Genomic DNA, 14,559 nt, shown 5'->3' on the forward strand with positions numbered 1-14,559 from the left:
CGCGGCGGGCGGCAAGGCCAAGACGGGCCACCTCTGCCTCTACTGCGGCAAGCTGTACTCGCGCAAGTACGGCCTCAAGATCCACATGCGGACTCACACGGGCTACAAGCCGCTCAAGTGCAAGGTCTGCCTGCGCCCCTTCGGCGACCCCAGCAACCTCAACAAGCACATCCGCCTGCACGCCGAAGGCAACACGCCCTACCGCTGCGAGTACTGCGGCAAGGTGCTGGTGCGGCGCCGGGACCTGGAGCGGCACGTCAAGTCCCGGCACCCGGGCCAGGGCCTGGGCAAGGCGGCCGAGGACAGGGGCGAGGCGGGCTACCCGCGCCAGGAGCCCGACCAAAAGACTGACAACGAGAGCGACGTGGACGTCTGCTTCACCGACGACCCCAGCGACCAGGAGAGTGGCAGCAGGAACCCCGATCAGTGACGGGGCGGGCGCTATGTGCCTGGGGCGGCCAGGGACGCGGGGTCGGTGCGGGCGCGGAGGTCAGCGGTGGGGCGGGCGCTCCGGACGGGGGGGGTCACTGCCTGGGGTGAGCAGGGACGCAGGGATCAGTGTGCGGGGGTGACCAGGAACGAGGGGGGCGATCAGTGTGCGTGGGGTGATCAGCGACGGAGGGATCAGTGTGTGGGGGATGATCAGGAACGAGGGCCTCACTCTATTTGGGGTGACCAGGAACGGGGGATCAGTGTGTGTAGGGTGATCAGGGACTGGGGGGATCACTTTATTTGGGGTGATCGGTGACAGAGGGGTTAGTGTGCGTGGAGCGATCAAGAATGGGGTGATCACTGTGCGTGGGATGATCGGGGTGGGTGATTAGTGTGTGTGCAGTGATCAGCGAGGGGAACCTGTGCGTGGGGGGCGGGAGAGCGATGTGGCTTCCCTGATCCATTTCTGCCTAGGCAGAGGCTGCTGTATTTAAAAGGAAGCGGGGTGGTGGTGGGGGGGTCTTGCAACAAACCCACCGCCCAGAGGCAGTGGAGAGAAGTGCGCGCTTGCTTCTATCCACCGCCCTCCCTGGATGGAGCAGGCGTCCGGGCTCGGGGCTGGCAGCCGACTCCAGGCGGGGCAAGCCCTGGTGGTGCCGGAGCGGCCACCTCCCTCCCTCCCCCTTTCGCTCTCTCTTTCTCTCTTTTAATATCGTTACCTTTGTGTGGAGGAGATCGTGCCTTTTGGAAACACTTCTTTTCTATGTCATTTCTTTTTGTTCCCGTCGTTCGTGACTTGCCTTCAGACCTTTCGGTACGAACAACGGCCCCGGTGCTGCAGACGTGCAATGGCTTCGGGCCGCCCCGGGGCGAGGCACAGGACCCCCGCCAGCACCGCGCGGCCTGGGGCAGGCACCCCCCGTTTGATCCAGTGGCAATTATTTATAAGAGGTTTCTATTTGAGCCACACGTGTAAGATAACTGTGGAGAGCATGGATCTCAAAACAAGCACGCGCTGTATCATTTTAATGAATACGCACTCTTTGTTCGGTAGACTACAACTATGGTGTATGTTTGTTTTATAATGAATGATGTACAGTGGGTACAGTACTTTGGTCTTGGTTCCAGTTTGTCATGCCATTTTTTTTAAAAAAAAAGAAAATAAAACTTACTGACAAACTACTGCTTGTGTAGTTGGTCACTCAGGTGTCTTCAATACCTTCCCTTTTTGCTTTGAACCCCCACCGATGGCCTCGGAGTCGGGCCCTTAATCATCTTCAGTGGGTTTTGGCTCAGGGCCTAAACTGGCTTGGCCTCTATTTTACCGCTAACAAGTATTTGGGTGATTAAACTAGAATAACTATCAGCTCTATTTTGTGCCCCCACATTTTCTTTAATTCGTTTGTGTGTGTGTATTTGTTTAAAAACAAGGCCAAGTGTAGAAAAAGCTCATCGGTACAAGATGTGTATTTAAAGCTCTCAGGTGCTCGGTTAAAATTTGCAAACGCTGCTGTTTATAATCACCGCTGGTTTGACATTTTAGCAGAGAAAAGCGCCGATTTCTATCCAGACGGCGTGAAACAAAATTGGCTACAAATTGAACTCTGCAGAGAAATAATGACACTCCCTATGTCCCAAGGAAGACGCACTCCTGGGGGGGGGGGAAAGGGGGACAGTTTATTAACCCTTTAGTTTTGCTGGTGACCGCTCCCATTGAAAGCAACACCGCACCGATCTTTGTGCTATGTTGACACGCAGGCAGATGGGAAAGAAGGGGCAGCTCCTGTCCCGCTGGGGCCTGACCCTAACATTTTATTTTAGGGGAACGATTTTCCGCCCCGACCCATCTCACTCCTGCCTACCCAGATGGGTCGGAAAAATTGGGATCTACAAGAAGGTCTACTTCTAATACAAGTAAAGAGGCCAACGTAAACCCACCGGACTTTTAATTAAGTTAAGCGTTAGCACCCAAAGAAAATAACTGGATCCCTAGCCTATGCCATACACATGTCGGTGCTGAGCTGATGCCCTTGTGTACTTAATTCAACGCTGTAACAGGAGTAGGAAACAAAATGACAATATCCAGGATTGAATTCTTTCAAAGGAAATGTAGTCTTAAATTTCAGTTAAGTACTTCAAAAGTACGAGAAGCAACCAGGACTCGTGGCAGAGGTGATATCTTGTATTAGATCAACTAGATGTTGGCAAAAAAAAAAAATCTTCTTCTTCTTGCAAATATATATATATATTTTGCGAACATCTAGTTGGTCTGATAAAAGATATCATCCCTACCACGAGCCCTGATTGCTTTCGCCTCTAGACCAATACGGCTACAACCTGGATACCTCAAAGTGCCGGGAATGTAGGATGCCGGGCATTTCTTATCATGAGGGATATTGTTTCACATTCAATGTTTCAAATCACAGCGGTTCTGGTATGGGATTTTTATCCTGCTCCCATGGGAGTAAAGGGGAAAGATCTGTCCCCTGGATTTAGAGGATCCCGGTGTTATTCCCAGTGATTTTTGCCATTAACCTCATTGGGAGCAGCGGGACCTGGGTTTAAATCGGACGCTTGCTGCGGGGGGGAGAGTCCCTCACATCTGGGTAGCACTGCACGGGGGGCCCGGCGTGCACTGCAAGGAGCGGGGCTGCGCATCTTCCACCCACTGACTGCGTGTGGGGCATTGAGGGAGAAAGGAGCTCCCGGGGTCTAGAGCAGTAAAGGGTAGACTACCGGAGCCGGCTACAGGGATGATTCCCACGACTGTATCGGTGGAGCGTGGGTTTTCTTGAACAACAGAACACCATGGTCACCCTTTGGTCACAGCCCAAAACCCCAGCGCTGCCAGCCAGCTCTGCGGATTCATGATCTGTGAACCTCCGTTTTAGAATGGGAGCAATCTCTGAACGGAGAAAGAAACCCAAGCAAAGCAACCCCGTTTTAGCCAAGCCAACCCAAACCCGCCCCGGCAAAGGAAAAACTCGAGCCACCGATCTCTTCATTTTCTGTCCCTCTAAAAAGGGGGGAATCGATGTGTGCAAAACTCGGGCACGGGTGGAGAGTTTGAGCTGAGCTTTTTCAAAATCCATTCACTGTATAGGGCTGATGCTTTTTTTTTTGATTGGTGCGGGGAGCCGCGATCTCAACTCCCTCCCCTTTTCTCCCCATGAAATTTGTGGTGGGGCTGGCACATTTGAATACCACCAGGGCCATGTCTCTTAACAAAAAGGCGGCTGTCGGTGTAGTTGTCAAAAGTCCCAGCGCAGACGGGGAGATACCAGCTCCCCTGCAAGTGTCTTGACCCCGCCTGCGATCAGCAGAAAGGGATGAAGGGACCGCACTTATACGGGTTCCTCGCGGGTGGCTCCTGAGGCACGTTCAAAGCTGGGGCTAGTTTTTTTTTCCCCCAGCCCTGATGTTTGGCTGCCCCGAAGTACCTGTTCCTGATGCCTGCTTATCTGAGCCCTGCCACTTCCCCACCATCAGGAAACTTTCCGTAAGCAGAAAGACAGATCTGAGATCTCGACAGTGCTGTTAGGACCAGGCTACAGGAAAAGCAGAGATCCCCACGTGTGTGCTCCAGTACCCCCTCACTAGGCTGAGACGCAGCTTCTGATTTGTCCCTCCGAAGCCCCCGGTGGAAAGCCGGGCTGGGAGTGTGGACTCCGGTGCACCTACTCACTTAAACAGCCGGAGGAGGCAGATCTGCAGCTCCGGGGCTGCAGCATCAGGAATAGCCGCAGCCGCAGCAGCTTTGCCCGCAGCCGGCGGAGTTCTCCCGGCAGGGATCGCTCCTGCGCCTCGCCCTCTGCGCTGCCCCTTCGCCTCCTGCGGGTTGCTGCTGCCTAACTGTCTGGAGAAGCCGAGCTGGAGGGATGCCCGGTGGTCTTGGAGGGCGACTTGTTTGCCAGGTGTCAAACCCTATTCTGAGAGCTCAGCGCTGAAGTTGCTAATGGTGACCCCCTGCCAGGAAGGGAAGAGGGGTAAATGGATGGGCCGTCTACACGTTCATTAATGCGAGATAATTACCGTGCATTAAGTTTAGTCCCTGTGAGCGCCTATACATGAACCCGGAGGCTGCTCCAATGCCCTGGAATTGCACCGGTGGAACAGACTCGATTCATCCAGTGGTGGAGCCTGGCAATTGCTGTGCTCCTGCTGCCTCCTTCCTCTGTCTATCAGTGTCCCTGTTACAAATGGGGCCGGGGGGCTCGAACTAAAGCTTATATTCTATGAGCTTTAGTTCAAGTGTCCCCACTGCCATTTTTAAGCATGGGGACAACGATATACGAGATATGGAGGTGCTTTAATTAGAGCCACTGTAATTAAAGCACTCCCCTCCCTCCCTCCCCCACTCTGGAAGCATAGGTAAAAGTGCCTTGTAATGACAGGTGCTAAACGCACCATAATTGGAGATATGAATGCTTTTTTGGTGACATTAGTGTGCATTAGATGAAGTCTACTGTGCATCAGTGCATTAGCATGTTTTTTGCCAGCTGTGCTAATGCACAAACTTAGTCTAATATGCATTAAGCATCTCGTGTAGATGTGCTGATGTGGTATTTGTGCCCTCACTGAGAGAAGTTGCAGTCAAGGGCACAGAACAAAGTCCTCTTTGGAGCTTGTGATCTGAAGGCTTGAAGTTGTTGAGAGCCACAGCATGCAAAAGGTTTATCTGTGTCAGTGTTAAAAAATGAAATTAGACCAAGTTCAGCAGCTGTCCCTGTGGCTGGGAGAAGGTTGAGGTCCACGGTATAGAAGAGGTAGTTTCTTATATAAGTGGTTTTGCCCTTGGCTTGGTGGATTTCAACTCATATGTTATTCCACACCTTTAATGTTTGGCCCTGCTTCCATTTGGTCCCATATCACATAGACACTGCACATTATGACGAGCTGATGCTGGTCAGAGTTCAAAACAGCCTATTTATCACTTTATTCTTCCATTGCTATGCATTGGAAAAGAAAAAAGTTTGCTAGTGGTTAGAACTCATGACTAGAAATTAGGCCTGTCTTTTGTTTTTCAAATTGGTTACTTGTTTTCTCTCCTTCAAGGTGATGGGACTGAGGTGACCAGCTTTTCACATTTTGTTTTGAATAAAGAGGAGTAAGAGAGTGTTTTGGGGAGAAAATGAAGTGGGAATAATGAAAAGCTAAATAAACTGTTCTTAAATATAGATGGAGAACGGGCCTGAAATTCTGAGTTTTCATCCAAAAATGCATGGCTTGCAGATGCAGACATTTTTTATAGAAAAAAAATAACCTTGCTTGTCAACATCAGAATTTGTTATGGAAAAGAAGCTTTGATGGTCATTTTTTGACCAGTCCTAACCATGTTGCAGAAATGTCCCCAAAATTCTATATATGCTACCTGGTAATTTATTAGGTAGGGTTGAAAAAATCCATCTCATGGAGAAGTTGCAGTTCATAAAACTCTGTGATATGGTCTGTCTTTGATAGGAGCTCTGGAACATATCTTATTTTCTCACATACCACAGACTTGCAAATAAGATACTTTGTTTTGGGAAGGCAGAATGAAAAAAAAATCTGGAGTCATGGCTGAACACTGACCTCCGGGAACAGATTGCCTGCTTCAGGTAAAAGCTAGTTTTAATCTTCTCACAGCCAGTGCTGCATTTGTAATTCAGCATTGGTTGTGAGAGGGTTAAAACTGGACTCCGCCTCCACTAAGTGCTGGGCTTGGAAAGAAGCAGATGGAAAGCATCACCTTGCCTCCATGCTTCTATTTTGGTGCAGAAATCACCTCCCCCCCCGACATGTACCCCAATTCTACACCACATAGGAAAAATGTGAGTGTGGTATGTGAGGAAATATTGTAGTTGCAAGTTGACTATGGTATATATATTGGAAAGCAGCATAGATCAATGGCTAGGTTACTGTACCAAGCCATGGGAAAATGGGTTCCATTTTTGTCTTTTTCTTATGCCTGCCTAATGATTTTGAGCAAATTTCTAAGGTTCCCAACTTTGCATGATCAAACAAGTGATGTGATGTTGAGTACCTGCATTATCTATTGAAGACCATGACACTGGACACTCTGAGATGCAGTATCAATTTCTATTGAATAAGATGATGGAGGTAATTTTCTGTAATGCAACTGTAGTTTGGTTTTTGGACTGTGGTTAATATAGTGATCAATTGGGACCTCTGGTACAAGGATTTGACTTTACTTATCTGTGTAAAGGATGTAGAGGCCTAAGGACTTATTGTTTTCACTTTGTGTTTTAAAAACTACCCTGTTAAAAATGTTACATGTCTTCCTGCTCTCCTTGATTTCACTAGAAGAAGCCAGATGGATAATACACTTGGAATGCCTGATATGGTATTTGACTAGTAATAATAATCCAGGCTGAAACTAGTTTGTTTCCAAATATTGCCTTTCCTGTGTTTATGGATCTATTAAATATTTTGCTCAGTCTTGGAAACTATTGCAAGTTTGAAAATGTGATGGTATTGTTAAACATCTGTTTATAGTGCTCTTATATCGTGATGCGAAAATGTAATATAATTTACTTTCCACATTCATAAGTGTCTTTGAATTGGTGTAGAAATTCATTGGAAATATGTTTGTTATAAATGCTTTACATTTGCAGTAGCAGTTAGGTTTACTTGTAAGAATGATTCACTTTATTGGTAAGCATTATCTTAAGGAAAAAAGCCCCGACCTAATAAATTGGGCAGAAAGCCTCAGGTGGAAATGTCTTTTGTGACAGAAGTTATGGAGAAGAAAGAAATCCAACAGCAGTTAGCTTTAGGTCAGGAAATAGTGAAGGTCAAGGATTGTTTTTAATCTTTTTGTTTTTTCCCTTAAAACCGGCAGAAGGAATGATTTTTAAACTTGTCTGTGAGCAGTTGTTTCCTGAATTATCACCTTAAGGTAAACAGGAACATGTCAAGGTCAGGTTCGAGCTTGCTTGAGTTCACTGGACCATAGCAGATAAAATCTAGGAGCAACAAAATGCTTTCAGGTATGTTCAAAGTCAATCCAATGAGAAATGGTTCCTTACAGCATGTCGGATTTTATAAACTTGTTTTACAAGGAACAGGAAAAAGAAAATCCCTTAGCAACAGAAAGTTATAGCTGAAGAAATATGTTAGTATGTTTGAAGTACATGTTCATCTATATTTAATGTTAGCATTTTGAAATACTAAAGTTCAGGGCATATTTTGAGTTCCTTTGATTTTTAGTGTTATGTATTATTTGGTATTTTAAGATACAATGTAGGCTTTTATTTGTAAATGTTTAGAATATTTTGTTCTGCTACAAAATGATACACTTTGAAAGGTTAATAAAAGGCTTATATTTTCGTTTTTTCACTTGCTTTTGTACAGTATCACATGCTACTGATTTAATTTGAAACTCATTTTGTTTTGTTTGAAATAAAATTGCAATTTCATGAATGTGAAGGGTGTGGTTGGGTTAACAAACTATAATCTTTTCATTTTGCTACTGTTGTGGCTTCAGTGTAAATAATAAAAATGTGTGGGGGAAATAGAACCAGGGTATTCTTCTGGAAAAAAATTTGCACTCACATACTTGTGCTTATATATATTTTGCAGATTGTGAAATCTGCTTATGATTCATGGTCTTTTCATAATATATCATATAACTCTGGATCAGCAAAATGTCTTCCTAACAGACCCATTTTTGTCAATAAGACAGGGAAGGTGCTGCCCCGTGCAGAAAAAAAAGCTCAGTTCAAAACAAATCTATGCTATCTATCTGTGTAAAACATCCACCTTCCTACTTTCCAGCTCTGCAAACTACGTACTGCCTTTTTTTTCCATAAGCCCCACAGCTAAGGGAGGAAGGGGCTAGTTGGGGGTCAGGTGCACCAAAAGTGTGTGTGTGTGGGAGGTGCTATAAGCACTCATTAAACATTGTTCTAGACTCAGGTAAGAACAAATCCATATACCTTTGCAATTGTCCCCACTAATACTGCCTACAAATACCCAAGGAAAAAGCAAAGGGCAGCTGTTCAGTGATACCACCTATGCTTTACTTAACATCTTGGTAGCTACTATAATTGCACACTTACTTTTAAAAAGGAGTTTCAGAGTTAGTGTCCTACCTGCTGTTGCTTATTTTACAGTTGGCACATGCAGGAAATTGTGACTCTTCCTGTCTTTCTCTTTAGAAAAGTTTCATCATTGTACATCTGCCCATAAAACTGCACACTTAAGAAAAGAAGACATCCTCCCCTCAAAAAACAAAACAAAAAGTCCTCACACTGTTGGCTATAAAAAGAAGACGGAGGCATATACAGATCAGTGAGGGAGCCATATACAATCGCTGACAGGACATCAGTAACAATTCTATTCTACACTGAGGGCAGGATGTAGTCCACCTTAGTAATGTCCTTTTAGCCAAGAGTTCATGAGGACAACTGGACCACTTCTTAGCCCAAAATTCACAGGGTAACTAATCTGACATTTAAAACAATTGAAATGGGTATCCTTTAGCCTGATGTTGGAAGCAGCAGTTCTGAATGCCTTTTGGATGAGGAGAATATAGAAATCTAACCTTTGTTAACTTCTAGTTTGATTTAATGCTGGTCTAACAGTCAAAAGAAAGAGTTTAATATGTTGAATATAATCAGTGGTCAGTCAACCACTACTAAAGCACAGTGTGGCATACAGTCAGAGTAGACTGTCCAGTTTGTCTTGGATTAGAACTTTTTGCATTGGTCACTCACATTTCTTCACTTTTCAGTAGGATGGCCACGTTCAGCAGCAGGTCTAGAAATGTCAACTTTAATTACATTAAAATATAAATTTTCCAGTGTCTTGCTTTTGACTAGTTACTTCTACTTTGATTTGTGGACCTATCAAATCTGTGGACTTATATGATATGGTTGTAATTTTCTTTAAAAAAAATCTTGCTTATACTTATTATGTAAGTATTTCAATACGTGGGGCAATAGATTACAAGAGCAGCACTGATATTTGTATAGTTAACAGAATAATAGCTGATCGATATTTGTATAGTTAACAGAGTAATAGCTGATTGAATATGGGGGTGTTTGTCCTCTCACTTTCTGATATAGAAACAGCAGTTTCTAAAATTATTTTTATTTCTTCCCAAAGGAAAAGGCGATACACTGAACACAGGGCTACTTCACTAGTGCCCTAGCCAGTGTCTGAAATTCTCTGTTAAAGGTGGTTGTATTATTATTCATTCTTCTTGATTAAAGACCATACATGGACTCACCTCTAGTGGAAAGTGTTGTTTGCTTGCATATGCCTGAGTTTGACATCTCGGAGTCCAACAATGAGCATGAAATACGCTTGCTGAGTTCAGGCCCAACAAATAAATTGGCTTTGTAAGTTTAAAAAAAGTGACATTTTACAATAGGAAGGAGACACTTCCAATCCTTATTTGATGAGAGTCAAGATGTTGGTTACAACTTGAGTGAAAATGACCTGTTGTTAGATCATGTGTTTTACATTTGTAAAATAAAAATTCTAGACAAATATATGATGGCACAGGTAAGTAGGTATTTTGCATAGCAGACTAATAATTTGCATTACCAGAATGAAAAATATTTAACAGCTTTAGCTCTGGAAATGTGTAGCTTTTCTATGTATGTTTGATTTTCCACACTTCCTAGGAGTTCAGACTCCCCAGTATTTGTTTTTAATTGGGTAACCTGGAAATAAGTAAATTTTGATAAAGTAACAAAAGTGATAAATTAACATAAATCCTTAATTAGAAAGGTTTCTTTGGACTGTTTCTTGCTTTTAAAACTAGTTTGGTCAATCACACCATCTTAAAATGAAAGCTGTTTGGAAGAAAAGTAAAATTTGCTTTTAAAAAGATATATGTATGTTATTAAAATTCATCATATATGAAAAAGAATGAGCAGACTCTTTTTACCTTTAAAATGCCTTCCAGTTTTATGCAGCAGATGGTGCTAGATTGTGAATATGTCAGTTTGATTTATTTATATCTTTAATGTATGATGCAAGATGTGGCATGTACAATGTATACATTATGCAACAGAGTGATCTGCAGAAAGCCATTGGCTTTGGTACTTTTTGTTGCATTCATCCCTTTCTGGACACTTCCTGTGTATTGAAGGGTGACCTATTCCAAGACATTCAGAATTCTTCTTTATTTACAATACTTATAAAATATACTGAAAAGGAAAAGGAGCTGAATAGCAGCACAGATAACAAAAAGGAACCCTTTATCTACAGATGAATAGGATGCACATTGGCAGTGTGAGCTAGATTATTATTATTTTTTGCTAGTTAACTATCATGCTGGAGTGACCCTCTCTGTAAGTAAAAGAGCTACAAATTTAATTGTACATATCAGTCATAGCTTAGCAGGCAAGGATTTTTTTGTTAGTGTCTTTTATTAAACCAACTACATAGACAGCAGACAAAATTTCAGGTGCAAAGTCCTCTTCTTCAGGTCACTGTATGCCTGAAGGTTTGTCTAATGTCTCTTCCCAATTGGTCAGCTGATCCAGAACTGCCAAGTATTACGCTCCCCCCCAGCAAATAAACATAAAAATCCCTTGCTATATATGATGGACCACATCATAGCTACAGTAATGCTCTTGCCCTGCTACTGCCATAATCTATGCCTGTGGGGGCCAACCTTTTGCAGCTGTGCCACAAGATAAGAGCCACACCTTCTCCAAGTGCTACTCTGATCTCCTTCCCCATGCCGGATCTGTTGTTCAGCTTGCTGCTCCCTGCCCTGTGCTTTCTGCTTGATCTGCTGCTCTGCTTTCTGCTCCTTCACTGATCTGCCACGTGCCACACACAGAGGCTGCCTGAGTCACTTCTGGCACATGTGCCGCAGGTTGGCCATCCCTGCCCAGGCTGTCACATGGCTTCCTAACATTGCTTTCTCATTGCTTTCACCCTCAGGACAAACAATTGGTAGAAAATGGACACTTCTACTTATATCGTGCATCTGTGTTCTGACAAGTTTAGGCTTGCAAGCTGAGTTTTGCAAAGGATTCCATGAGAAGTCAGGTTCTTAGCTGCTACTGAAATGCAATACAGTAGGTAACTTCATTGGGCTCCTTCGAAGATACTTAGGCTGCGTTGCTTTGTAAATGTTGTATAGGTCAGGGTTGTCCAACTTGTGGCTCATGGGATCCCTTCAGGCTTCAGTGTGTTAATTTATGATCTGTGGGCTCCCACCTGTCAAAGATCAAAGTCTTTATTTCAGATGCCGATGGCAAAAGGTCAGAGACAAAAGGTCAGAGGCTAACACAACAAACTCTGCAATTGTAATTTATCCCTCTATATTAACAGTGTTGCATATACACACCCCTGTCTGTGCCTCATTTCAAATCACTCTAGCTCCCTACACAAGAGAAACTAACTTTGAATACGTCAAAAGAGATACCGTAACCTGGTAACGAGATACCAAATTGGCTGACTGTAATGAAGTTGTAAAATTAAATAATGTACTATGCTGGCCCTCCTGTGACCAAACAGGACCAGTACCACCCAAGTAAAAAAATGACCTCCCCTTTTCCTGAAACTTGAGCAAACAAAGAGAGCACAAGTGCCAACTTGTTAATTATTCATACCTAGCGTGTAATAATTGGCTACCCTACTTAGTATAATTTTGAAAGAACTTCCGCCCAAGGCGGAGATCTCGGAGCATTCCCAGGAGACACAATCTGTAACTTGATCAGTTACAGACATCTCCCCACCCTGGTTTATTTTCTTTTGGCGTAACCCCGTTTCTGCTGGCCCGTCTTATCTTTGTCGTCCGTCTTCCTTGTCAAGAGCTCTCGGTAATCTGTAGACCGTAGAAATTTGTGTGAACTGCTTAAAACCTGTATTCAGCAAGTCTGCAACCCACTGTAATCGCTGGGTGACAGAGCATCTGCATGCTGTAACTGAATAAATCAACTCCTCTGCCTACACTGCACTACATCAGTAGTGTAAGTAAAATAAACTTTCTGTGTAACCATCACGCTTTAAATTATCTGACTCCTGCTTGCTGTTAACACCCACCTGTCCGGTCATAAATCCCTCCTCGCACCAAGCCGGTCATGCCGACCCAGGCTTACAGGTCAAGGGTGCACTGGCATCAAGGGTGCGACACCACCCAGGTGCCAATCCCCTACCAATCCAGCTGCTGCCATATAGGATCTCTGGGCTTCCCCTCTCTTCTTTGGTTTGAACTTCCTGTTCTGGCCCCTGGGCATAGGGTAGTTTAGTCTGTGACTCAGAGGGAAGCCTGAGAGCCCTACGCAGCGAGAGGTCACTCATGTGGCATGGTGAGGGGAGGCATTCATATGGTGTAGGAGGGGATGAGGTATCTGCAGCACAGCTGGGGGCTCTTGTGGCATACAGCCCAGGGGGCCTGTGGCCTGTATGGGTGTGGCCCCAGGCTGCTTTCATGATGGACTCTTCTGTTATAGATAGTAGATACTGGCTCTGACCCTTCATTAGGATCTGCTAGGTTGTTCTCTGTAGAGGAACATCTGGATTTGGATAACCTGGAGAGGTGCTAGAAGGATGCAGTTCATTCTCCACACCCAAATCTCATGTTAAAAGTGGCACTGTCATGGTAGCCTTTTCAGTGGTTTTGTACTGACTTGCGTCTGTACTTGGAAAAGTCTCAGGGCCTGGGGTCAGTGGCTAGCTATAGATATTCTGAGGTGGGGGGATGGGAACTCTACTGCACTAATGGACAACAATCTAGGAAATACGTACAAGCTGTTCATCAGTTTTTAACCCATCATCTACTTTTTGGAAGTGGGGTTGATCAGGGTTTCTAGCTGGTTGGGTGAGAATTATTAGGCTTGTGAGTCAGTAAAGTGGATATATATGAGGTTTTGTGGTTCAAGGACAGATTTTTCTTAATCTCTTGAGAAAAGCAAATGTTAAAATAGCTGAAGAAAGCTTAATTACTAAGCATAGTCTATATCAGTCTTTTCCAGGTGGGTTTCTTTTGATGAAATTTCTCAGAAGTAAGACCTCAGTCACAATAGTGGCATAATGACTCCACAGATGGGAAAACAAAATGAAAATAGTCCTGAGGTTTGGATCACCTGAATCATCCTCTCAGCAAGACAATGAAAGTATTGCTCAAATCATAGTTTGATAAAGCTTTTAAGTATCATTTCACATGCACGACATTTTTCAAGGTACCTCTCTGGATTTAGCTTTCCACATTAAATTCAAGCTCCTGGTTCTTTCCTTCAAGGCCCTGCACAAATTGGCTCCCATCTGTCTGTTTGCATTTTCTAGTCCATTTCTTGCCTGCTTTGCTCTGCCCATGCTGCGTCTTTTCCTACTCCATGCTCTGATTTTTTCCATGTGGATCCATTTTCTTTTGCAGAGTAATTCCTTGATTTGGGGTTTTAATTCTCCTTTTGCAGAGTATGAAAGAAGACTCTGCCCGTGAAGTCAGTAGAGTTATTTTGGTATAACATACAAAATAGGAAGAGAATCAAGCCAATCATACATTCATGTTTTATATTTTGTGTATGAAGATTTACTCAAATAGGGGTCAGATTGAACTAGCTAGTTGGCATGTGAATCACCTACATGCTCATCTACTGAAAACACTCTACTGTCATTTGCTCAGTGTAGAGCAATCTAAAGTATCTGGTGAAACAGGCTCCATATTGCTAATGTCTGCAATGTTATTTAAGTTCTGCTTCTAGGGGTTGTGGACTCTTGGAATAGGAGTATTTGAGTTCTGTCACCCTGAAACCAGAAGTGACCATGATGGTGCGAGATAGTGATAGTTATAATCTTGAACATTTTTTGTTATAAGTGTGGCAGAATAAGTGTGACATTTTACAGTTGGGCATTGGAAGGAAAAGATTTTTTGGAAGACCTAGGGCTTTCAGGGGTGGATGAACTCTGTGGATAGACATGGACGTTTAAAGACAGTGAACCAATGAACTACTACTTAACTGTTGTTACAACTAAAGAAAATACATTTATCTCTTTATTATTTGTGGTCTAGAGATTTCCTTCTTTTTTTGGGGAAAACAAATGAAATCTAATTTAATTCAAATCCATGTATAACATGAGAGCTTTTGTACTGACTTCGCTTCTGCCTGACCCTGTGACCCTAGTGAAAGAACAATGTTTATTGATTTGTAATGGTCC

General features: G+C 43.8%; 1 protein-coding gene across 1 annotated transcript in view; it reads left to right on the forward strand.

The window, feature by feature from the left end:
- Window positions 1-471, forward strand: part of PRDM13 (PR/SET domain 13) — a 12,160-nt gene extending 11,689 nt beyond the window's left edge. The window contains exon 6 of the mRNA XM_019538178.1: window positions 17-471. Coding sequence (XP_019393723.1) covers window positions 17-430 — 414 coding nt within the window. The 3' untranslated portion in view covers window positions 431-471. The remainder of the gene's footprint in view (window positions 1-16) is intronic.
- The last annotated feature ends 14,088 nt before the right edge of the window (window positions 472-14,559 follow it).

Source organism: Crocodylus porosus, unplaced genomic scaffold, assembly GCF_001723895.1.
Source record: "Crocodylus porosus isolate Cpor-Errol unplaced genomic scaffold, CroPor_comp1, whole genome shotgun sequence".
Lineage (NCBI taxonomy): Eukaryota > Metazoa > Chordata > Crocodylia > Crocodylidae > Crocodylus > Crocodylus porosus.